The following is a 26862-nucleotide window of genomic DNA, read 5'->3' as shown; positions in this document are numbered from 1 at the left end:
CAAAAATTGAAAACCAGCCAAGTATAGGTATCATGTAATTAACTTATGTGGTACTTTTTCTGTTACACACTGATTTATATTGTACCAGTGTACTCATAGACACATAAACATATACACAAACACACATTTACACATGCATGTATACACAAAGACACACATATACCAACATACACAGAAAAATATACACATATATAAACATATACACAAATATGCACACATATAAACACATACACATGCACACACATATATACATATAGACAGAAACAATACACATGCACAAACATAGACATACATATACATGTATAGAAACATAAGCATATACATGTATATACATACATATACATATGTATATGCATACACACAGAGAGACACAGACAAATACACAAACACATGCACAAACATATACATACATGTACCTATATACAAGCACAAACACACACATATATATGTACATATGCATACACACACACTGTCTTCTACACAAGGTGTAGCAAGTGTCTCTAGTTTAGTTCAAGTTAATAATAAAAAATAATAATATAATATAGTATATAATAAAAATAATAACAATATAGTAATCTATCAGGATTTCCTACAAGTAAGGGAAATCTAACTCAAATAGAATAAAACACTAATTAAGAGAAACTCGTTATCTCTGTCCAGTTAAAGATCGCATTTCAGAGTGGCTTGATCAGCCCTCTACCTCTGCTTCTGCATCATAAATGATCAAGATGATTGTCACTCCTTATCAAAATTGTTCTAGTGCATTGCCAATTTCTTCAGTCTTCAAAGCTGGCACCTTTGCCCTATGAGCAGATAGTACTCTAGCAGTGGCACACCTTATTCATTGTGATTAACTGATGGGTGTATTCGTGTTTTTATGACAAAATCCTGCATCAAATGTTAGCATTCCTGGAAACTTGCTCAACCATCACTTTCAAGTAACGTTGCTTTTAAAGTCAAAGTAATCTTTTTTATGGCCACTAGAGGGCAGCAGCTAGAGAACCATGACAATTGCTTACCTCTGTGGAGACCTTGTTTTCTCATTTCCTGGTGCATTAGAGAATGTTTACTGCCTGGTTCTACATTGTTTGCTCTACAATAAAACCGTGTATGCAGATATTTGGTTTTGGAAACATCAGGATAATTATTATAAACTGGGATTGCTGCCCACTCTGCTTTTGATAGTACATTCATTTATTTCTTTTGATGGCTTGATTTCTTTTGAGAATATCATATATGAGTGCTGAATTTACATCACTTACACCCCCATCTCTCTACCTTTGAACTCTTTATGTGTTCTCCCAACTTATTCTCAAATTTATAACCTCTTCTTTAATTATTGAGGGGCGTGCATGCGTGCGTGCGTGCGTGCATACGTGTGTGCGTACGTGTGTGTGTGTGTATGTGTGTGTGTGTATGTGTGTGTGTGTGTGAGTGTGTGTGTATGTGTGTGTATGTGTGTGTGTGTGAGTGTGTGTGTGTGTATGTGTGTGTGTGTGAGTGTGTGTGTGTATGTGTGTGTGTGTGAGTGTGTGTGTGTGAGTGTGTGTGTGTGAGTGTGTGTGTGTGTGTGTGTAGAAACTGCTGAGCCCATTTAGTGTTGCTCATGTGTATGTATGTTTAGAGCTAGCCATTTGAGATCGAATAACCTATCAAATCTCATCATGGAGAGGACTCTCTCTCTCTAGTGAATCAGCCATTGATTTCTGATAGTGCTTCATCTAGGGGTGAAACCTTCTGGGATTTACACATCCACACTTGCATGTCAACTGGCATCCCTATCTTTCAGGTCTTGGTTAGATAGCCAAATTGGACGATTTCGTAGATGCAGCTTCCATGTCATATGTAGAAGACACTGACTCACAAGAGACATCTTGGTCCTCTGCCTCTTACCATCTTCCTGCTGTCCTTTCCACCATGTTCCACTACAATGACTTAGGTGTAGGGGTCAAATTGCAGATCAGTTGCCCACTCTGTAGTCAGTTGCTGTAGTAGAAATGATGTAGAAGGTAGAGTGGAATTATAAACTGTTGACTGATAGGTGGGAGCTTTCAGTAATGTTGGATAACTTCTTTCAGGGAAAATAGTGTCTATCGGTATGTGGTGCTAATACATAGTAGAGAAGAAAAAGGTGCAATAAGCCAGGACAGAAAAAGAACAAGATTATTATAGAATATAAAGAGAGAGAAAAGTACACCCAAAACTTAGCCCATCTTTTTTGTAATTCATTCTCTATAAGAATCTATGAAACACCATTAGCACCGAACATAGTGGAACACACCTTTAATCCCAGCACTCAGAAAACAGAGGCAAGTCGATTTCTATGAGTTCAAAACTAGCTTGACCTACATAGTGAATTTATGACCAGCCAAAGCTACATAATGTGTGACTCTTTCTCAAAAAAAAGAAAGAATGAAAGAAAAAGAAAGAGGGGAAAGAATAAGAGAAAAGAAAAAAGAAAAGGGAAAAGGAAAGGAAAGAAAGAAAAAAGAAGAAGAACCAGAAGGAGGGACCACAACCCGTGGTTACCTCTGCCTTGGCTTCTTTAATAGTGGGAATGTGTTTATTTTGTATTCATATAGCTTGTACCACTTTTTAACTCTTATTTTTCACAAATGAATGCTTATGTGAGCAAAGCATAAATTTTCCTTTAAGAAGATACTTTTTAAGGTTTCAAAGAGGCCAATGATTTCAAATTTCTTTTGGAATTTGTCACTAACTCTGGGTAGAGAGTGATAACTAAGGAATTCAAACCTGAAAGCCCTTTCCTAGCATGGAACATAATTATTCTTTGTATTGTTTCTGGAAGTGCCTTCTGTTTGCTTTAAATCATGGGCTATTCTGATAAAAGTTAATATTCTCTTGAGTACAGGAAGAAACACAAAAATAAGATTTCTAATTCTTTTTAATCATAAATATAGATTGGATACATACTAAAAGCTATGTTTTACATGTAATTGTATACATATGTTTTCATGTTTAAAATGAATAGCTAAGGCAAGAATGTATAATTTTAAAGATTTATTTTTAATTATGTTTGTGCCTGTGTGTATATATTCATGTGCATGCAGATTCCTTTTGAAACCAGAAGGTGATGACAGATCCCTAGGTGGATGTTTGTGGGACGCCTAATGTAGTTGCTGGTAACTGAACTCTGGCCCTTTAAAGAGCTGCAAGGACTCTACTGAGCCCTCCTCTCCAGCCTCAAGAATGAGTACTTACCTAACACTCCCTGCTTACACATTTTTACTTAGGCAGATGACAAAGAAATTAGAGGAGATTTTATATTAGGCCACAAAACACAGAAACATAGTTGCATTCTTTACATGGAACTCAAAATGAATTATATCTTTTATTTCTGTCACTCAAAAAAATTATATAATGGTAATTTATTTGAAAAGTCTCTGAGGATAACTCTGCAAAGTAAAATCAAATAAAGCTTAAGTAAAAACTGTCCATTTAAAAACCCCTGATAAGAAAAGAGTCAAGATGAATTCTGGAGCTTACTTGGCCTAAACCTGAAAGATGTGTGGGATTATTGCAGTGAACATTGACTTAAGCATACAGAGGTAAATAAAGCCGTACTATCTATCAGACAGCATTGGAATACATTTCCCTCTTTGAGAATATGCACTTTATACTGTTCTCACTGAACTCAGAGTTTACCATGGCCCAGCAAAAGGTGAAGCCAAAGAAGGGCCAAAAGTCTACAACAAACAAAACGTTCTATTCCAGATAATTAGAGAACTGATAATTTTGACTTGTGGTAGCAATATGCCCTAGGAAAAATGTATGTATGAATTTCACTATGATACCTATAATACACATACATACAGAGAGAGAGAGAGAGAGAGAGAGAGCAGTCAGACACACACACACTGAGAGAAAGAGAGAGAGCAGACAGACAGTAACACACACACACACACACAGAGAGAGAGAGAGAGAGAGAGAGAGAGAGAGAGAGAGAGAGAACTCAGTCAGACACACATGTACATGCACACACAGAAAGAGGGCAGATAGATGACACACGCATGCACACACACACACACACACACACACACGGGACCAGGGGCAGGCAGGCAGACAGTCAGACACATACCCACAGAAGTGTGTACACAATGATATGAAAAAAAAACCACAGCTTACAAGAGAATCAGTTTAATCTACTGTGGAGTCAAATTTAAAACACCACTCCTGTATGGTTAGCTGGTATTTCTAAACCTCTGCATAGTGAAATTTCTTTTGTATTCAAGTGAGATTCTTAAAGAATCAGTGAGTCTATAACAGAAATTTAGTAATCAATTTGACAATTGCATACACATTATCCGCAAGAAAGACTGTATGCTTTTAGGTATAGATTTTATTTTAACTGATACTAACAAAGAAAGGGGTGAGAAAGAAATAATAAACACACAAAAACCAGGAGCTTCAGTTACATAATTAAGGGTTAAGATTCTTTTTAAGCCTTCCACCAGAGGGCAACATTTGCAAAACATTTAAATAATTCTTGGAAGTATTTCCTCACATAAACAAATATAAACTGGCCTCATTGCTGTGGGTAATCCCTTCCTTAAATATCAAGGTATCCACGCATATGGTTATTTGAGCAATAATATATAATACCCCTATCTAGTCATAAAAAAGCAGTACGTCTATATAAGAAGACAGAATTTTCAAAAAGAAACCTACTTTCAGACTTTTTTTTGCTCCCCCCTCCCTGTTCTATCATTGACATTAACCTTCAGTATTGAAAACACCTTAGTACTGAAGGAAAGAAAAAGAAACCGTTTCCATCAATGAAAAATAAAAGCTGTATGATTTTGCAAATGGAAGATATGTTAGAAATAACCTACTATAAAGCTTTCTTTGTACTGATGAGGAAATGAAAATTTATTAACGTAAAGCCATTGAGCCTGTATGACAGTAATACAATCTGAGCCAACCCCAAACCAGCTGATCTCAGCTGCATCCTCCAAGCTAAATTGTGATTTATGTAACAACACGTCCTGGAAACTTGGTAAGTTTGCCTCTCCTGGGACTCCACCTGGACCTCATGAATTGTTTTCTATTTTAACAGGATCTCAATCTTTAGGAAAGTACTCCAACCCATTCTGCTTCCTTCATCCTCATTACCAGCTACAAAGTCTACTGCAATGTGTAGACCTCATTCTTCCTAGAAAATGGAAATAAAACTGTCTCAGTTCAGAGAACTGCCAGGGATGAATGAGGTCACCTGAGTGTGACTCATTCATAAGCTGTAATCTGTTATGCACATGAGTTAATATGAATGAAACTCTATTAGGAAAAGGGGCCATGCTTTCAGAGGGAAAGCTGTGTGATGATGGAAGAGAGGAGATGGATAAAATTAGATAGACTATTTATTTATAGGAAAGAGGAGATTCCCCATAGAAATCAAGGCTTTTACAACTATGTCAAAGTCATATTCATAATTATTATCATATATTTACCTAAAGATAAATCTAACTAATTTTCTAGGGCCCAAGGAGTTTGTGGTCTGTGTTTGAGATTTTTGGACCACATAAAGAAAGCTGAAGAAAATCTGTTGGGTTGCTTAAGCAGGTGTGCTATGGTAAGAGCAGCTACTCCTGTGGGCCGAGCCTATGACATCACCAAGTCTCTGGGGGCTGAGTAGCAATTCTCATTATTTTCCATGTTCAGAACTTCCTTTTATTCATGACTATGCATTATCATGCCACTGATGGGAGTGTTCTCCAAATGTCACAAGCTCTCTTTGTACAATCCACCTCCCCTCCCCACCAGCTGGGCTGTCATCATTTTCTAGGCTTAAATTTCTTTCAAAATATTAAATTACCTCCTGAAATGCTTCCTGTACACTTTTACACAGAGACAGGGCTTCTTATCATGTCTAGTTTCATCTATAATTATTTCTACTGATATTTATGTGTATCTGCCCTGTGACTTGTGAGATGTTTCAAGGGATTGTTTCCAGACCTAGTACAATTCTCGGCTCTCAACAAATATTTTTAGAGTGAGTAAATCAATATTAGCTCTTATTTCCATTCAGACACTCAGACTGTTACTGGGAAAGGGAGGAAAACTAGATAGTATTTCTCAATGCAGTAATTTATTCTAAAAGCAATATCTTCATGCCAGAGTACTATTATATGGAATGTATATGAATGATGCTACCATCTTGGTTTTTGGTGGGTTTGACTTCTAGTCAGCTGGGATGGAACTTAAAAAGAAACACCTAGCAGAATAATGTTTGCATCACCATCATCTCAGACTCAGATATTGAATATAACTTCCAGCTTTACCTAAACTTCCACAATGGAAAAATCATTGATATTTCTAAATGAATTCATTTTAGTGACTTGAGTAGCTAAGGAAACCTGTGAAACCTGTATTTTAAAAAGATGTCCTTGTGTCCCCCAAAGATCCCAGGGACTAAACCACCAACCAAAGAGTACACATGGGGGGACCCATAGTTCCAGCTGCATATATAGCAGAGGACTTTCTTATCAGGCATCACTGGAAGGGGAGCCCCTTGGTCCTCTGGAGGCTAGATGACCCAGGGTAGGGGAATGCTAGGGCTCTGGCAGGATTGGATGGGTCAGTGGGGGAGCACCATCATAGAGGCGGGGGGAAGGGAGAGGGGTTTATGGAGGGGAAACTGGGAATGAGGATAACATTTGAAATGTAGATAAATAAAATAACCAATGAAAAACTGCCCTTGTGAAACAAGTCCTAAGGGGCTTGAAATTTTGTGATAAAATAATTTGATAAGAGTTGTGTCCTTTATACTCTACCTCCTATGTAAGTACATACAATTTTGTGGCTTTCCAGGGGTATTTTTCAAGATGGCTTCCTGGTTTTTAAAATATATATTTAATATAACTTATAACACTCACATAATGTATATGTCCCAAAACAACAGAAATGTGCTCCTGGTATTCTTGGTCAACCATACTTCCTAATGAAAGACAGTTTTGTAGGCACTGAATTAAACAATTGCAAAAGGGTTTTAGCTGTTTGTGATTTTTTTCATCTCTCTGTTTTAAAAATTTTTTCCACATATCATTTGAAATAGTCATAGAATATTCTGATTAGATTCTGCATGTACCTCTGGGATGTAATCCAATAGTCCCTATGTAAAACCCACTCCTCCTATTGGTGTAGCTAGCATCCAAGGTTTAACCTTGGGAATGTAGCTCAAGGCCAGTCTGTTTCATAAGACTTGCCTGAACTGCATCTAAGAGGATTGTGGTCCATGTAAAAGGCATTAATAATTCACATTAATTCAGCACAATTTAATTGTTTTGTTTAATGAAATAAATTCACTGATGTTACACACAACCAAGATGGAAAACCTTGTGTGACCATCTCTCAAAACAAACAAGCAACAATGGCAAAAATAACCTCCCTCTTGGGAAAAGGTGTCATAAAAGGGGAAAAATAAGATTTAAGTGGAGTGTCAATATATCAAAGTAAATGTTTAAAACATTATCAATTACTATTTGCTAATAAGCATAAGTATAGGTACAAATTTTACCTGTAATTAGAAATAATTCAGTATTGTGTTGTGCATTAATTAATCAAAGAAGCTTAGAATTCCAAAGAATTCATATCAGACTGCCTGTCCTTTATTTGGAAAACTGCACTAATGTTACAGCTATCATTTTCTCTCTGTCTCTCCTCCTTCTCGTTCCCACCTCTTCTTTGTCTCCTTCCATTTTTCTCTCTGCATCCTTTCTTGTTCTTCTTAGGAGTTGAATCTAACACACAAGTAATATTGCTATGCATCCCATAAACATATGCTTTATACCAGAGGGAGACCGGGTGTTCACCTGGATACCACACACCTAAAGTAGCAGCTTCTGCAGTGTTGCTTCCTCGCCAAGCTGCCAGAACTGGTATGCACATGCTGGGCAACGGGTGGGCAAGCAGAGTAACTTGTCAATGTTTAATAAAGCCCTCCTCCCTTGCAGAGCAAATGCAGCCTTCCTCCTGAGAACTCTGCAGACGATGACATCTCCTTACTTGGTTTCCATAGCATCCGTTCCTGAAGAGCCCTAGAAAGGCCCTTGGTCAGGGCGATCCGCCCAGCTCCCCTAGGAAGTTGGAAAGCTGGTTAGCCAAAAGCAGCATCCAAGGTTCCTCAGCTTCCTCTGTCCGTGGTGCTGAAATGCTAAACTGCGACGCGCGCACAGACGGGAGAGGTCAGGTTTTATGAAAGGTCTCCCCTGACGCTGCCTAAATCATAGCTGTGTGTCTGTTATTCACTCACGTTCGCAAAAAGCAGCTAACATTCTCAGTCTTAATTCCACTCTGCCACTCTGCCGCAGAGCATAATTACGCCGGCGCGATGGGAGGAGACCATGTTAAGGCAGGAAGCTAACAGCCGCCGCTCACCTGAGGCCTGGGAAGCTCCCAAGGGTTCTGAGAGCTATGAGCTCTGATCAGCAAAGTCACCATTTTAGACAGTAGGGTTCTTTTGCTTTTTTCCGCTAACACAAGGGTTCGATGACGTTTCTGGTCAATCTGATTAAAAGGCAGCGGATTTGATTGCGGTAAGACTTCAAAACCGGGAATTTACGTTGTTTTTCGGTGAGGTGACTTCCAGAACAGGGACTCAACAGCACCCGCCCAAATACCACGGCACTGCGCGCGCCCTCGGCCACCGGATCCTCCCCTTCCAATGAGACTTTGTGACTGTGTGTACCAATTCTCCTATTAGGAAACCCGTGGGCTGCATGCAGCTATTCTGTTGTACTCTTTTTCTCGCTCTCCCTCCCTTTTCCAACTCACAGCCTTGCTGGAAAGCTCACCTCTGCTGAGAAGAAAAAGCTCTACCTTAACCGATTAAGACTATGCGCAGAACTCGCCTTTCATAGCCATCACAATTTAAATCTGGAAAGGCTGGACACCAGTCTTTACAAGAATGGAGTCGGTAAAACAAAGGATTTTGGCCCCGGGGAAAGAGGGGATAAAGAATTTTGCTGGAAAATCCCTCGGACAGATCTACAGGTAAGAGAAAACAACCCCATGCTTACCTGGGGGCTCATCATGACAGAATCCGCAAAGCCATTTCTGTAAAGCTTGATTACTTAGAAAGACTGTAGCATGGTGGAAAAGTCTTTTTGTTGCTCACTGCTGAAGCTAGGTTCCACTAGAAACCTACTTATGAATGTAGGAATGTGGCTCTAAAGGAACCAGTCTGGGGGGTGTGTGTGTGTGTGTGTGTGTGTGTGTGTGATTTTGTTTCATTACCTGGTGATTCTCATGTGTTTCAATACAGCTCTTAATCCTCCTTTACAATTCCAAAATGTTCGTTCAGCATTTGTTCATAAAGCCTGTCTTTTTTTCTTATAAAATTTCCAAATAAAATTCCTTTAATCCAAAAAAGCGAATAACAATAGTCAAAACACTTTAAAAAATAAATTCCAAAGACTAACGATGTAAAAAGAAATCTAGACCTCAGCTGCAAAAACATAGTGAAGAACTCTCTCATGGGAAATTCTGTATTGAATGAAACAAGATCAAAATATATCAATAATTGATCTTTGATGTTTCTCTGTTGAATCTAAAACATTGTATATGCATTTTTATTTGTTTGCTATTTTTTAGGAGTTTGTCTTTTGTGTGGGAAATGTCACAGTGATTTAAGAACCAGAATAGTAAACCGCAAAATTACTTTGAAAATAATAGAAAAAAATTAAATGCTATCTTTGTTGTAATTGCTACACTAAGCATACTGTGCTTTTCATGAATTCAGGTCTTGACAGATGTATTTTATCTTTTATTAATAATATTTTTTGTCAATGAAACAAGCAAGATCAATGAGACAGCAAACACAGTACGAAAATGGATTTTGAAAAATCATTCATTTTCACATTTGGACACTGAAGCCTTGGCTACCCATGAGAGTTGTAAACAAGATGGCCAATGTACATCTCGTTTGTCCAAGTTGCTTGGTTCCGGTGGGCTTCAGTAGACACCATCACGCACCTCTGCGACAAAGGAAGCTGCAGCAAGCACTCTGCAGTCCTGCAGCTGCTTAGAAACTGCTGCTGGGTGGGGAACTCAGGTGCACCGTTCAACTTTGCAAATTCAAGTATTTAAAGGCAAGACAAAAAAATGATCAAATTGGTTAAATTTCTTCCTTTCAAGAAAAAGAAAATCACTGCAGTATTCCTAGTACATGGGTTATATATCTGTGACAAACACACACATATCATATCCGTACTTTAATGACCAAATCTGCAGTAGAATTTGAGGCAATTTGGAAGATAGATTCAAATTTCTTGGCAGCCATATTCCATGCTATTATATGTGCCTCAAATTGATGCTAAGATTCTATAGGCTTCACGTGAGTGTGTGTGTGTGTGTGTGTGTGTGTGTAAGCAATGCTGTGCCATTTAATGATATGTACACGATTAATAGTAACCACAAGATACATTGAGAAAATGTTTGTCTATTGTAAGTGAAGACACTGTTAAAATATATATATATATATAAAATACCAGTCTTGTTGAAAGAAAGCAATTACTTTCTATTCTGTTTTTTTATAAAATGAGACATTTTATGGATGTGCTAGTATGAGAATAGTACCACCGTTTATCAAGTCCATTCTATCATTCCAAGTCTCTTCCTTCCTTACTCCTTCAAGGATGAGAGCCTAAAGGGAATTGATTGAGAAGAGTTGAATCTTGTGATTTTAAAATTGAGATCTTCCTCTTAGTGGTACAGATGACCCTGTGGGTGACCCTTGGTAAATGTGAGAATCTCATTTTTCTGTGTCTGGAAATGGGCCCGCGGTATTTTTCACTGTGCTGTAACTGAGATAGTAATGACGCAAGATTGTGAATGATTAATTATTCATGTTGTAGGAAGGAAGCTGAGGTGTCAGCCATATGCCTTTGTTTCTAACATGAGTAAAGAGAGGAGGGATTGAGAGAGGGGGAGAGAGGGAGAGAAATGGGGGAGCGAGTGTTGAAATGGCACCCCAATATAGAAAATAGAAAATTGAGAAGTGTTTGGCAGGGTAAGGAAAGACACTGCACATTGCACATTGGGGTCAAGTGAGGGGAAGGATTGACCCAGCTGCAGCTGGGTAGAGGTTCCTCTGATACTGTGAGGTCCTTCTCAAACCCTTGATACACTGGGGTGTCAGAAAGGACCTTCAGGAACCTAGGAATCAGCACCTAGGAATCAGGATGGCATCCCGCAGAAGGAATTCATCTCCCAATACTGTCCCTTGCAACCTAAGGACCCTAAAAGATTGGTGCAGCAGACCTGTATGTAAATTGAGACATATAAAAAGTGACAGAACTGGAGTTCACTGAGTTAGGCCTGAGGGCAATAAGATGAAGTCGCTGCTGCCTAGGGAGGAGGGTATAGAATTTCACACAGTGTAAGAGGCCATAAGTTCTATATTGCTCACACTCTGAACGAAGTCAGAGCCCAACTCCCCAGAGCCTAAGGACTGAGGAAACCAAATGCCTGGGCTTAGGGTATCTTTGTTCCCTACACTACGGAGGAAGTGAGTAGGGAGGTGCCTAATCATAGGCGTCCTTTCTCCTTAATCTGACACAGGGTGCTGGAGAAGAAGCAGGACAACCGAGAGACCATCGAGCTGACAGAGGACGGCAAGCCCCTGGAGGTGCCTGAGAAGAAGGCCCCGCTGTGCGACTGCACGTGCTTCGGCCTGCCGCGCCGCTACATCATAGCCATCATGAGCGGCCTCGGCTTCTGCATCTCCTTTGGCATCCGCTGTAACCTGGGCGTGGCTATTGTGGACATGGTCAACAACAGCACCATCCACCGCGGAGGCAAAGTTATCAAGGAGGTGGGCACTGACCGAGCTCTAAAGGAACTCCCTCCTCTGGCTGACTCGCAGCCACTCACCTGTCTAAGCTCAATTTCCTCACTGAAAGAGGAAGGCTTCGTGCTGTTTAAGCATTCCCCAGTCCTGTCATCCTAGAACGGACAACCAGAGTGCTACTATCTCCATTTCCCTCTCTGATTCAGGCCTTTCCTCCCTGGTTTACAAGGCATAAAACAGTGTTTGGCTACCTCGACTTGTGTAAAGAATGACAGCTGAAAGCTAGCAAAGTCGGCTAAATCTAAAAAGAAACATTTTCCTTTTAGTGGGAGGGCGTAACATTATACACTCCCCCTGGATTCCTCCAGATTCTCCCGCCCCAACCCACACCCCTTAAAACGTGTTTAGTTATGAGAACAAACAAACAGACAGACAGCCCCGTAATCAAATCAGCGTGTACATATCAGGTTTGACTAAGAGGCCTTTTGGAAAGCTTAGGACCCAGGCTGGAAGAGAAGCTGCGGGCTAGGGGAGTTCGCATTCACTAGAGTGCACGCCGCGGTAACTTTACAGAGTGTGTTCCGCAGTGATGCCTCCTGGACGAAGGTGAGCTGAAGGGCACAAAAATCTTTCCGGGGAATGTAGCAGAGCTGCTTGATTTGGTCGCAGAATTTGGAAACAATCTGAGAGCCGAACTGGCGTTCCTGAGCCTTCTGGAGCCCAGGATACCTAAGAAATTTTCATTGCAAGAGAGAAATATCGCATTCCCAGTTTCCTGGGCAAGGCAAAAGCCTGGTATTTTACAGTAACGTGCAGGTATTTGGCTCCCGTTTCTTGAGACGCATATCCTGTGCTGTGGTCCAGTGAGGTCTGGGAAGTCAGGCCTTGACCTTTATACAGCTCCAAAACAGAACCTTAAACTGTGCACTCCGCCCCCACTATATAATGTCCCCAAACTCATGAGTGACTAACCCTTTTTGTTCTACCCATTCAGATTTAAGAAAGACACCCTTTCTAGCTCCTTCAACAGTTAAAAGAACCTTAACCAACAGTCTTTTCCGAGAGTCCGAATTCTTAGACTGGGCTTCTAAAATTCCTCCACCAAGTGAGGAGATCCCAGGTTCACTGTCTGCAGTAAAATCCACAAGGAAACCTGACAACCCATACTTCATTGTGAACTACAACGCCCTTTTATAAAGAGTCCTTCTTGTCAGAAGCAATTGTTACGAAACGAAAATTAAGGTCCTGGCCTCAGTATGGCAGAAAATGTTCTACGTGCTTAAAGGTCTCTGGCACACCGATCACTGAAAGGAGTCGTACCGACCCCCTGACAGGTTGTTTCTTTGTGTTCTCCCTCTATCCTTATAGAAAGCCAAATTTAACTGGGACCCTGAGACCGTGGGGATGATTCACGGGTCGTTCTTCTGGGGCTACATCATCACCCAGATTCCAGGAGGATATATCGCATCGCGGCTGGCTGCTAACCGGTAATCCTGTGTGTGTGGTTGGGTCTCCCCCGCCCTGTTTGTGCCAGTTCTTGACCGCCCTGGGGAATTTGAGAACTCCCTGAGGGAGTTTCTTTGTCGCTGCACACGCCTTCCAGGCCGCAAACCTGACCGCGGTGCCTTCAGTAGCAGAAAGGGCTCAGGTGCTCCAAGATTTGTTCAAAGGAGTCCGCCAAGCTAGGCCATTCTAATCAAGCTTGTTAGAGAAGCGGACCCTGTGTCTTAGAGTAGGGCCGGGAGAGGGCAGAGAAGTGTTGGTGTCTGTGTTGGATGCTCTGAAGATGTGGCAATGCCGTAAAATGTACAAGTCGGAAAGGAAGGGAGTGCCCAGATAGGGTGGTGCGGACCCACGACAGGGCGCGTCAAAGGCTAACCCCTGTGCTAGCCCAGATGGTATTGTGAGCCTGAAGGATTTGTTTCTATGGAAGCAGCCGGGATCTAGAGCTCTCGGAGTGTGATTCCACCTGTTAATGAGCTCTCTGTTCAGGGGGCAGGGGTGAGCTGAGCGGCTCAGCTGCGTCCCTCGGCCTCCAACCTCCAGTCCAGCAAGCAGCAGTGGCTGGAACCGACCTCCTAACGGTGGCTTTTTGGGGACACTCCTCCCCCAAGGTTCACCCCGAACCGTAAAGACTTGTGGGTGGCGATACGAAGGAGAAGGGTATGACTACCGGAGGACAAGAGATATTTCTGTTTGCTTCATTGAGTGCATTTTAATGAAAAAAATAAAAGCAACAAAGCTAATCCTACCTCTGAGTCTGAACAGAGGCTGAGAGTTGGGGCCTTTCTTCAGCCTCTTAAGGGCAGTCCTTCCCCTTTTCCGTTAGGTCAGCAAACGTTTTTGAGACAAGAGGGGAGCCATTCTGTCAGGTCAGCTCCTAGGTCTGTTTTCACGTGTTCTTTTCCTTAGCTCTCACCTGCATCTCCTGACCCACCCCCTTGCTTATCCCCGGGTCCTGCAGGGCGAGGCTGACAGGTCTCCAGGCCTCCAGAAAAATTCTTGGAGTGTTATCATAGGAGTTTAGGTCGAAGGCCAGAGATTTCAGGGCGACTGGTCAAAATGTGAAAGGAAGCACAACAGCTAGCTTAGGAGATCTTTTGCATACTATCTACATCAAGGGGTAAGGGCACCCAGCACTCTACCCAGCAGGTGGCTTTCTTTCGTAAAATAAAAGCCAGTTTTATGGAAATGTAGGAAAAATTTAACATTAGGAGGCATTTTTTTTAAAGAAAACATTAACTTCGTTGACACTAAGTGATTAAGAACACATAGCAACATTCTTGGTTTTTCAAATCTCTAATAAATGGTTTCTTGGTTATTTTTCCCTAAGATTATTGCTTTAAAAAGATATATTTTCCCAAAAGATTCTTTAAATATACATATATAAAGTATTTTTAAACGAGGGAAAAAAAATCAACAGAGGATTCACCAACAAATAATTCCAAAGGATATCGAAAATCTCAACTCGATGTCGTAATTATGATAGTCTTGCCTTTAAGGGTTGTAATGGCTGAGCATTCTGCTTGCCAAGAACTAAACTGCTAACAGGGCTCCTGCCAGGAACGGAACACCAAGGATTGCAGTCTTACCTCTTTGTGACAGCGGGGAGTCAGAAAAACAGGTTTTCCTGATTTTTTTTTTTTTAAGCTTATTGAGATTTTTTGGTGTCCCGGTAAACAAGGATGACTAGGTAGGTGGTTTGCTTTCTTCAGAGGAAAATCTTCAATGCTTTAGAATTCTAATTTGCACCCAATCCTTTTTACCTTTAAACCTATTTTCAAGACATTCAATATCTCCAAACATGATATTTTAACTTCTACCAGACTAAGAAAGTTGATAAATGTATTAAAGTAACATGAAAATACAGATTTAGAGGAGACACACATATTAGAGTTTAGGTCTCTTTGCTTCAGTTTTAAAATATAAAAAACCTTCTAACCACATATGAGCTTCCTGTGAAAATAGGTCAAAGTATGTGGACGTTTTCTTTTTTTGCTTATAAAAAGCTTTTCTTGCTCAATAGGCCAGCGGGGGAGGGGGTTATGCTGAGGAAAAATGACCAGAATTATAAATTATTCAGTCACCCAGATGTGTTTGTTTTTAACAAGTTCTGAATGTTTATCTGGTGCTAGAAAATGTACTTAGGATTTTGTCCCTGAAAGCTTCCTACACAGGAATAACTAAGAACTGATTGGGAGCAATGAATATGTCCTGTTATCTTCTTTTTCTATAAATAGTAGAACTTGCAGGGCAGGTCTCTGCCCTGGAGACTTGCCTGTCTGTTCATTGACAACGCTCCTCCTCGTAGGCTAAGATTTCCCTGGGGCAGTATCCAGGGACTTCTCCGGCTCGCTGTGAAGAGGCTCTTAGGAACAGGTTGTGTTTGCCATTGCTCTTGGGGAGGACGGAGGTGTGGGAGAAAGGATCCTAGCTGTGCTCTCTACTGATTTCTCAATGGGAAATAAAAAGCACATTGGACTTTTTCCACTCTCTTGATAAGTCAAGACAGCTTCACTCTTGGTGAGGATTCAGACTCTGGGTCATTTCATTAATCAAATTATAAGCATTTATCTTTCCTGTTCCTTAAGAGGAGCTTCTGAGGGAGTCAAGAAAACCATTCAATTCACTAAAATGCTTCTTATACCCACTTCCTTTGTTTTTCCTTAAGGAGGCATTACATATTATGGGAGGAAAACTTTAGTCACCTCTGTGGAGGTGCTTAAGATAGGGTTGTTTCAGAGGATGATTCTTTTTCAGATCTGTAATGTTTTAAGATGAGGACATATTTAAAATAGTGATAAAAATGATGGAACAAGTTAATTTTCTTTTAAGTAGTACAGGACACATGAGATTCAGAGCACTTCAGATACTTACACATGTAGAGTTAACCAGCAGTGTGTTTGCCCTGCATTTGGGCTATTTATTGTATGGGGATATGGAAAGAATTTAATTACAGGGACGTTGGATTTTTTTCACATAACTAAAGAAGGCTAAGGTAGTGTAGTGTATTTATTTTTAATGTATAACAATGTAACTATATGTGCCAATATTATATAAACATTTGTTGCAAGTTCTCGTAGTCGCCCCTATCCTTCTGATTTCTCAATGCACTATACCATTAGACCAACCAACGTGATCTCAAGAACTATTTTAGTTTTCTCTTGGTCTAATGCCTTCCTTTCCTAAGAGTTGTGAGCTCCAATAGTCATATCTGTGCTTCTTTTAGTTTGTTTGGATTTTCATGGTGGCATTGCTATCATCTTGAACATTACCTGGCCATGATACATATTTGGCTAAAGAAATAAAACAAGAAGCAAGAAGGTTGAGTCTCCAAAGCAAAACCTTATGAGTTCAAAATCCCAAATATGTTACTTAGTGGCACAAAAATCTTACTTCCTTTGCCTTCTTGTCTAAAGCCAAGTGCCTCCTTCATTTTGCTATGATGATAGCTACACAGAGGCTGCATATGGATCTAAGGACGTGTATGGGACTATGTAATTGTTGGCTTATGTCAATTATCATTGATACAACCCTAAATTTAAAAAGTGAAAGAAATACATTATGATCATGATCTTACGCATCTTAAAATTCACTTTTTCAAGGTAAGTGAATTATTTCCACTGTGATAGTAACATCCATGTTCATCTGTTACTCGGTATTTTTGCTTTAAGAATTAATTTTTTCAAACTGATTGTTTAGAATTAAATTGTTCACTAAAATTGTACAAACCACATTTGAAAGCTTTAAAATAGCTATTTTTAAAAATGGAAGTTTTGGCCAAACACGTAGAGAGCGCTGTGGATCTGCTGTGTGTTAGCTTTGAGTTCTAGCCTAGTAAACACATCTGGAAAAATTCAAGACCAAGGTTGGACTTCTGCTTTGAAAGCTGCAGTCATTTTCCCCTTTTCCTGCCCTCTACTTAATAATGATCAATCCACAGTACACCACTTTGGTTTTTTTGGTTTTTGTTTTCAGGCACTTCTTGACTTAATAACTGACATTTACTAGAGAAAAAAAAAGAGGTTCTTAATTTTTTAAATGTTCATTTGGCTAAGAGATTGTGAGCCATACTTATTTACAGCATAATCTTCTCCTTCGATGGGAGCCCTGCTAAAGCTGGACTGAGTTCATCTGGTCCAACTCCCATCTCACAGACCAATTCTACGTGAAATACAAAGTCAGAGAGGTGGTAACATTCCCTAGGTTGCAAAGGGGCCACATCTAGAGCTCAGGCTCCTGTAGTGGAGGACTACAAGCTAATTCTACAGGGCATACCACTGTGTGCTCCATTGTGAAGTTTACTCACAGCAGCAGGCTGAACCATCTGCTCCTTGAATGAAGGACTCCAATCTGTCTGTCATGCCTCAAATCCAGGGGATAAATCCATGAATTAGGCATCACAAGCCCAAGGGACCATTAGATTTATCTTTTCTTTTTTGAGAAGAAACACACTATGTAATGTGTGTGTTTCTATGTCTGTGTGTTTATCTCTCTATAGGTCTCTAGTCTCTGACGCTGTCTCTTTGTATCTCTGTCTTTCTGTCTCTATTTCTCTGTTTGTATCTGTCTGTATCTGTCTGTCTGTGTCTGTGTCTGTGTCTCTGTGTCTCTGTCTCTCTGTCTCTCCGTTTCTCTCTCCCTCCCTCTCCCTCTCCCTCTCCCTCTCCCCCCCCGTGTGTGTGTGTGTGTGTGTGTGTGTGTGTGTGGGTGGGTGTATGTGGGTGTGGGTGTCTTGGGTTCTAAACTCATTTGCAGCAGTGTGATTCTTTTCTTTGGAGAGATGGGCTTCATGCTTGACAATCACTCAGATGGTTGAAGTTCTCCATGAGAAAAGAGCAATTTCTTTTCCTCCACACTCTTGCCTTTGTCTGTCTGGGATCCTGGAAGATTGCAGAATGACTGCAAGAAATTTAGACCGTTTGTGTGCAAAACAGAAGGAATTCTTCCTTAGGATTCTAATATAACTCTGTTTGTTTTCCTAGTATAAAATATACAGTAATATGTACCTAAAAATGAAACACCAAAATCCATGCTTTAAAACTCTATACTAATGTGGATTTTTATTTATAAAAGTAAAATACTTTAGGTAAATTTTATGGCTTCCCTAATCTTAAAAAAATGTTTTGTTAGTTTCATCTTTAGAAAGAGAAGAATGATATTTTTAGCATTAACAACTTCATGTTGTCTCAGATCTAGAGCTGAACAATTTGTTAGTTTTTTTCTGCTAAGAAATCAGTCATAAAGGTGTATTAATATATTCAATTAATATATCAGAATGAGCTCTGGAAATGAGTTCCAAGGCTCTGACACCAAACACACACACTCACTGTCTATCTGCATATGCATCTACTGGTATCTATCCTTGTTCTTTTCCATCAGTCATTTCTGAGTTTCACCCATCTATCTATTACCTGTGTTCTCCATATGTCTATCACCTGTCTCTCTCTTTCTCCATGTCTACTTACCTTTTCAGGGCAATGTCCACCTCCAGATGTAGTTTCTTAGCCCTCAGTGAGAAATCTTTTCAATCTCTTCTGCATGAGAAAAATCTCATATTCCAAGCATAAAGCTTGCTGCAGTGGAAGAACCACCATCCTCGGTGGTAGAAGTGGTTTCTAGGTATCTAGTCTTCTTCGGGGGCCAGAGGTTACCTCTTCAATCCCATTCACCTAGTAGCCTATCAAACATCTAGCTGCTTTGCCATTGTGGACCCGATAGGTTAGGTATCTGGGGTAATGGAACCTTTTATTATTTCTTCTAACAAAAGAAAATACCCTTTACTGCAGGATGAATGATGAAAAGATAGGCTGGAGGGGGAGGAGTCTCCAAGGACCAGCTCGTGCTTTGCTGACAGAGGCTTTTTTTTCCCCCTCTCGATTCTACAAACCCCTAACCCCCTCCCAGCTTTGATTTCTTCGTTGCTGTTCTGCCAGTGCACTGCAGTTCTGGGTGGGGGTAGCAGGAAGGATTTTGCAAAAAAGGCAGGTAGGCAGCTGGTAGGATAATTTCCTGCTGCCTTATGCCACCATTGGGGCAGTCTAATTTCTCTGTCGTGAGTGATGAAGTCATTTTTACAACTTAATGATGCACCAAGGGACCCAGAGGACTGCCTCCAGCCTATGCGCTCCTTTTTTTTTTTTTTTTTAATACGAGGACAGGCATCAGATGTGACAAAGGGAGGTGCCTGGCCCTTGATTTGATTAGATTAAATAGATTAAAACTGCCTGAGTCGGTCTATTCTTGCAAACCCTGCAGGAGGGGATTAGTCCCACACCTGCGGTGAGAACAAGAGTCTCCTCTTTAAGTGACAAGCCTTGCCCAAATGCCAGCAAGTTGATTGACTTAGGGAAGACGGATGTCCTCTGCATGGATGACAAGCCACCAGCTTCTGTCTGCAGGGCAAATATTTCTGGGGTGCAAGCAATTCCCCAGGGTGTTGGGGGCAGAAGATCACAGACATGTGCATAACTGAATTTTACATTTCCCTACTGGCAACCGCAGTGCATGTTAATCATGCATGGGTCGTCTATGGTGTAGGTATTGTCTGTGTAGCCCAATGTATCCATCCTCCTTAGAAGCACATAATTCACAAACTAGTCCTGCACATGAATGTAGAATGTATGATCATTTAATGAATAAGAGAAAGTGGAACAAGGGGGAGGGGTTTGGAGGAGTTAGGGGATTTGATCAGAATGCTTGGTATGACATTCTCAAAAATTAATACATTTTTTTGAAAAGAGAAAGAACATTAGTGTGTGTGTGTGTGTGTGTGTGTGTGTGTGTGTGTATTTGTGACTGTGTGTGTGGGCATGTATGCATGTGTGTATTTGTCTTCACATGTATACCTTGAAAGTGAAAATCAATAGAAATTAGTCCTTCACTTGAAAAAAAATCCAAAAGATTCATTTTGTCTATAATATTTGAGCTAAGGAAACAATGAGGGAACCAAAGTTCAGTCATTTTCATATCATTTATTATTTTGAAAAACAACTTCAATAAGCAAATGCTCATTATTTTATGTCATAGTTCCTCATATTCTTTGAAAAATTAAGAGCACCTATAAGTTTCTAATGTTTTTGTAGAGCAAAGAGATTAATAGATCAAACATTAGTTGATAATTTTAATTTTATTTTGTTCCAACTCTGATTTCTCATCTTTATCTGACTTACAGTTTCACAAGTGTGGGTTCCCATGTTAGAAATTAGCTATCTGCTATCAAAAAGAAGGTTAAACAACATTGAATATCTGTCCACTTTAAATCCGTCTCACTATTTTGCATTATTAAGCAAAGAAAGTCCTTTAGTTCATTGTTGAAATGTGTACTTTATTGGAAGCTTTTATTTATGCCTTAAGTACTCCAGCACATATATAAATGTATGATAGTAACATAAATATATTTTTACGATGCTATGGAGAATGAGTTTTACAATTCAAAAAAAAATAACTAAATTGACAAACATTCACTTTGGGTAAGTTTTCTCACTTGAAAAATACTTTTAATATGAAGTTGGATACTTCTTTTTCTGCTTATTCTTCATCCTTACAGAAAAAAACCTGACCTTAAATTAATTTCTTTACTAAAAAGGGACTGCCTAGCAAAACAAAAAGGAGAATTAATATATTTTATATAAATCCAAATCCAAAGATTAATTTTATAAATGTGTAATTGGTTAGTCAAATTAACTTAGAACTGTACTGTATCACAAACTCATTAAAATGTTCTCAGATTAACTACCTTAGTTTCATGTTATTATATACATGGATCTATGGAGAAACATTGAAAATACACCTTAGAGAAATTTTAAAACACCAGGATTGTGAAAGTCAGAATATGAGCACCACAAATCCGTACCTAAGCCTGAGGATGCTCTGCAGTTATATCACTTAGTGTAAACAGTGAAGAAAGAAAGAGACTTCTCAGTCTTCACAGTGTATCACAGAATATAAATAAGAATCTAGATTGTCTACCTTTTAGCCAAAAGCAAGCCAAGGAGAAGTCAGCCCCCATCTGCTTAGAAGCACAGTAGTTCTGTAAACCAGACGGAAGTGTGCTTGCCAAGTAACTTTCCAGATATGTGACTGGCTACTTACCAGTGAGATTTACCTCCTTCTACATAGGAAGATTGTAGGAGGGTAAGAAAGGAAAAGAATGTGGTTTACGAAACACCTCTCTACTTGTTATGTTTCCCCAGGGGGTCATATAAGATTCGAGGCAAACAAGTGTACACCTCTTGTTACTGTCTGTTTGTGTTTTTGCCTTTCTTCCTCTCATGACCTGCTATACTGAGCATCTTCACTGTTTTCTTGCTCATGAAAAAAAGGAGCATAGCTCGCCAGTGGCTCACGTCTTTAATCCCAGCACTCAGGAGGCAGAGGCAGGAAGATTTCTGAGTTGGAAGACAGCTTGCTCTAAGGAGAGAGTTCCAGGATGGCCAGGGCTATGCAGAGAAACTGTGTCTCAAAACAATCAAACAAATGAACAAAGTATTTCTTAAGCACTTTAGGAACATTTCTCAAAGGAGACCAATTGGAAATCAAAGTGTGTGTGTGTGTGTGTGTGTGTGTGTGTGTGAGAGAGAGAGAGAGAGAGAGAGAGAGAGAGAGAGAGAGAGAGAGAGAAAGAGAGAGAGAGAGAGAGAGAGAATGAGAGAGAGAATTAATTAGAAAAATAAGGCAGGTGAGGGTTACAGAGAGCTCTCCATTTTTCTAATATCATCACTTATTTCTCATCCTGTATCTTTGAGGGACACTATGAGGGACAGAATAAGAGACTAATGGATCACAATCAATCCAGTGTTACTTAATGGGAGATAGTATTCCCACTACATTTGTTTCATGCACTTTAAGCTTCTAGAATCTCACTATGAAATGCACATGAAACCACTGTGCATTTGCAGTCATAAAAATAACATTATCTAATGGGGTAACATTGTTACGGAAAGAACAGATGGAGGAAGGATAATTCTCTGAACACTCTATCTGAGGTTAAGGCACTTCTATGTTAATGACGGTATTCATAACTATTCACTGTGACACAAGAATGGTCCATAACCTGTTCATTTTATCTTCATGGTCCTCTCACAGAGTTTTAACATTGACATTTACAAATGGAAAAGGTGAGACCTAGAAATGTAAGTGATGACCACTCACTCAAGAGCATCCTCCAGAGGAAAGAAGTTTGTATTTGAATCATTTATGTTCTTTTAAATAAGATATGTTTTTACTTGTGTGTGTGGTCGTGTGCACACACAAGCTTACATAGGTTAGAAATGCTATCAGATCCCCAGAAACTGGAGTTACAGTGTTTGTGAGCACCAAGATAGATACTGGGTACTGAACTCACATCCTCTGGAAAATTAGCAAGTGTTCTTTACCACTGAGTTGTGTCTCCAGTTTCATTTTTAATTGACACAATTTCAGGCTGTAGAAATGCCCTTGAGCAAAACAGGCTTGCTCTTTAGCCATTCTGACCAGCAGCATCGCAAACTCAGGCTGAACAATTTTGCTTTTGATCCTCTTTTGCTTTATGCTAATTTTGTATCTGGAAGACAGTTCAGTCTGTAAAATGCTTGCTACATGCACCAGGAAAGACTTGTTTCTCAGAGTCCATGTAAAAATGCTAGGTGTATCCTAGCCTACGTGGTGAGTTCTGAGCTGTTTCTGTCTCATGAAACATGATGACTGCTACATCAAGGACATCCAGATTTGTTCTTTTGGCCTCCATAACAACATACACCTCTATACACAGGGACTTACAGGCACACAAACACACACAAACATGACATATTTCATTGCAGAAAGTGTTTCTGTTTTCCCTTGCTTCTGCCCTCTGTGTAGAAAGGAAGCCCAGTACTGTAGATCTTCCACTGTATGACCTCCTTTGTGTGATGACTTGGGTAATCCCCAATATTATTAAACTACTGCATCTCAGGAAGATCCAGTTCTCAGATCCACACATTCCCACTGAGTCTGGAACTCTGAGCCTCAGACTCTATTATAAGCAATCCTTAGTCATCATTATGCTTGGTGTAGTGTAGACTCCACAGTGCTAACCTGTTCTGTGGTTTGTAACTTCCTTTGCCACTCAGCACTGTAGCTGCAATGTCTTTATTGACATCTAGACCTGCTTTACAAATTTATCTGTTCCCCCTGAAAATGACTTCAAGATGCTCTTAGAACTGTTACAGGAACAACTTCTTTTGTGTGTGATGGGGGTGAGATGCTAATGGTGGAAGGCAGGGGTAGGAGTGGTAAGCTATTCTATCCTCCTCACTCCCCTGCTACCATCTATCTCTCAATGTGGCTGTTGTTTTTCAAAGGTTTTGCTGATTTCTCTGCTGCTGTACAACAAAATTTATCCACTAATATGAGCCAGTCAGTTATTGAAAAGCATTGAGATCAGTTCTACATTGTCACATGACCATTTCAATGCATTAAAAAGCCATTTTCCATATTAGTGAATTGTTGCTACTCTATTTTATTTCTATCTATCTATCTATCTATCTATCTATCTATCTATCTATTTATTTATTTTGCCAAGGAAAGGGTTTATTCATCTTACACTTTCTTACTGCTGCTCATCACTGTAGGAAGTCAGAGAGGAACTCAAACAGGACAGGAATCTGGAGGCAGGAGCTGAGGCAGACACCACAGAGGGATGCTGACTACTAGCTTGCTCAGATTGTATAGCACCTAGGGCCACCAGCCCAGAGATGGGCACCCACAATGAGCTAGGCCTTCTCCTGTTGGTTAGTAATCAGAATATAACTTACAGCTGGAACTTATGAAAGTATCTTCTCAATTGAAGCTCCTTTCTTTCCGATGACTCTAGCTTGTGTCAAGTTGATGTAAAACCAACCAGTACAGGGAGTAACCTGATTTTTAATTTTTTTTAAAGGGGAGGGGGTTTATTTAGGGTAAGGAGAGAAACGAGAGAAGATGGTGGAGAAAGAGGAGAGAGAGAGGAGAGAAGTGGAGGCCGGCCATGACCATGTGGAGAGAGGGGGAAGGAAAGGGGGGAAGAGCGAGGGGACAGAGAGAAGCTAGAGGCAAGAGAATAAGAGAGAGAGGAGGAGGCAAGCAGCCCCTTTTATAGTGGGCAGGCCTACCTGGCTGTTGCCAGGTAACTGTGGGGAGGAGCATACCTGGGTGTTGCCAGATAACTGTGGAGGTGGAGTTTAGACAGAATACTAACATTCCCCCGTTTTGGTTTAATTAAAAGAGAAAAATTAGAAAGAGGTGACGGCGAGCCAGGAATAGGATCGTCGTGATATCGGGCTACTTCCTGCTGGCATTGGGGGTGACGTGTCTTTAGGGGGAACCTAGAAGAATGGATATGGGGGATGTTTGTCTGATCTTGGAGAGTTGGCTGTTTCCTGCTGTCCAGGGTCTATGGAGCGAGCCATCTGAGAATAGGTCCGAAGGAACAGGTCTAGTAGAAGCAGCTGTGTGTGTGACAGGAGCTGGAAGATCTGGAGGTTGTTTCTCTGGAGATGTTTTGGATGTGCCTGGACTTGACAAGGTCTGGATGGCATCTATTTGGTCTATGAGAGGTAGATCTGAGTGGGTTTCCTATAGCTTATAAGTTTACAAAAGAGATAACAGCATGAGTTAACAACACGAGCAGTCTTAAAGATGAGCCTTTGTTGGATTGTATAGTGGAATGTTCTATTAGAGTTAGGCAAGTTTATAGGAACTCAGATAATATTAAGACAATGGCATAGCAAGAAGAGAAAATATGAAGCATTTAATTGTTGGCAACTCAGTTTAGGTAATGAGGTAACAGACAATATCTGTGAAAGCTTAGCTGTCAATGTAGTCAGAAGTCTGAGTAAGAGTAAACAATAATTTACCAGTTATATATTATTTTCTAAAAATGACAGAGTCCACTAGCCAATAGTTCCCATGGTCTCCATAGTCTCTTGGGCAAAGTCAGTTTGGCTTCCAAGTGCAGAAAACACAGGGCTTTTTTTCTGTGGAATGGATATGCATGACGTGAGAAATGACTTACCTTGGTTTGACTTAGCTAAGTCATTTGACTCAGAGCATCTAGTCTAGCCCACTGCGTTTGTTAGTGACTACATCATCACATACAATCCAGGCTGTATCTTCTAGGCATCTGGTGTCCAAGTCTTCTGAAACCATCTTGGGTTAACTGTTAGAGGCTTTGGGAATTCTATGACCATAAGCTTAAAAAATATTATCAGCAGACTTCTGACAAGATTGAGAGCCATAAGGATTGGTTATAACTGAATAGAATTTAATAGCAGTAGTAAAAATCTATCAAGACAGAGCCTTTCCTATCCTGTCTTAAGTAACTTTGGCGGGTTGTGTAGGTAGAGAAAAGCACATTTTTGTATTAGCAAAGAAACATTTGGGGCTAGAGAGGTGGCTCAGTGGTTAAGAGCACTGACTGCTCTTCCAAAGGTCCTGAGTTCAATTCCCAGCAACCACATGGTGACTCACAACCATCTGTAATGGGATCTGATGCCCTTTTTTGGTATGTCTGAAGACAGCTACAGTGTACTAGTCATATATATAAAATAAATAAAAATCTTAAAAAAAAAAAAAGAAAAGAAACATTTGGCTAGGACCAGAATAAAAAAACTGGATCGTATGGCTGGCGGGGGGTTGGGTGGCAGCGGCAGCAGGGCGGGACTTCCTGCTAGCTCTGGAAGTTGCTGCCCAGTGTCTCTGGTGGCTGGAGTTTGCAGTGGGCAAGGAAAAGCAAGCGTGTCCTATATCACAGCAACGTGTTCATGTTAGTTGTTCTTGTAGCAGAAGGAACTGCTAGCATTCACTTTACAGGTCCTGGACAGAGAGGGAGAGGGAACGCCTCCCTCGCATACTGTGGTAGCCAAGCCCTTTGTGCAGGTGATTGTGTACGTGGGGAAGCGAGTCTAGCTGGTCTCATGTAAACCTGCAGACATCCGCTAGAGTCTCAGCAATTCCCCCATTTTGGTTTAATTAAAAAAGAAAAAATTAGAAAGAGGTTTGGGATTGAGCAGGTTTCATGGCTAAGAGAACCTGGGGTGGGGAACAGGCAGAACACATGGAAGGAGTATAACGAAGGTTGATAAATGCTAGACCACAGGGGATTTGTTTCCATTTACCAGACTGCTGGCAGTATGTGTTAAGACCCCTTAAAATAACTGGGTCTAGCGTGCCATTAAGTGGCTACTTTAGTCCATTATCTAGAGGGTATCGAATCCAGACCTTATTGCAGAGGTGTATCAATTTGGAAGGCCTCAAATCAGGTGTTAATTTTAGAGATTTGAGTTTTTTTCAGTAGACAACTCAGTGGGGTGTCTGTGGGTACAGTCAAAGACAATGTGGTACCCATTGGGTGATGTGGCTGTTACCCAGCTATCAGTCAGCGTCCCGAAAGAAAAGCTGGTAACGAAAAATCAGGCTCAGTCTAGATAATCAGGTCATCACAAGAATATCTAGGGGCCTCCCCAGAGCTAGTCCGCCATAAAATAGCTCACCCGGCACCAAGATTTCTGGCAGCTGTGAGAGCTGGGGGGGGGGGGCGTTGCTGGGAGCTATTTCTG

General features: G+C 40.4%; 1 protein-coding gene across 3 annotated transcripts in view; it reads left to right on the top strand.

Moving 5' to 3' along the window:
* The first annotated feature begins 6628 nt into the window (after window positions 1–6628).
* Slc17a6 (solute carrier family 17 member 6) overlaps window positions 6629–26862 on the top strand; it is a 46022-nt gene continuing 25788 nt past the window's right edge. The window contains exons 1-4 of one of the 3 annotated variants that reach the window (XM_028789227.1): window positions 6629–6639; window positions 10948–11026; window positions 11578–11830; window positions 13175–13293. In XM_028789227.1, the coding sequence (XP_028645060.1) occupies window positions 11717–11830; window positions 13175–13293 (233 nt within the window). In that variant the 5' untranslated portion in view covers window positions 6629–6639; window positions 10948–11026; window positions 11578–11716. Of the gene's footprint in view, window positions 6640–8116; window positions 9010–10947; window positions 11027–11577; window positions 11846–13174; window positions 13294–26862 lie in introns of those variants that run through there. The other 2 variants (XM_028789226.1, XM_028789225.1) reach the window with 2 other exon arrangements.

This window comes from Grammomys surdaster, unplaced genomic scaffold (genome assembly GCF_004785775.1).
Source record: "Grammomys surdaster isolate TR1022 unplaced genomic scaffold, NIH_TR_1.0 125801, whole genome shotgun sequence".
In the NCBI taxonomy this organism is placed as follows: Eukaryota; Metazoa; Chordata; class Mammalia; order Rodentia; family Muridae; genus Grammomys; species Grammomys surdaster.
Note: the sequence above shows the minus strand (reverse complement) of the source record. Positions and strands in the feature narration are given on the sequence as shown.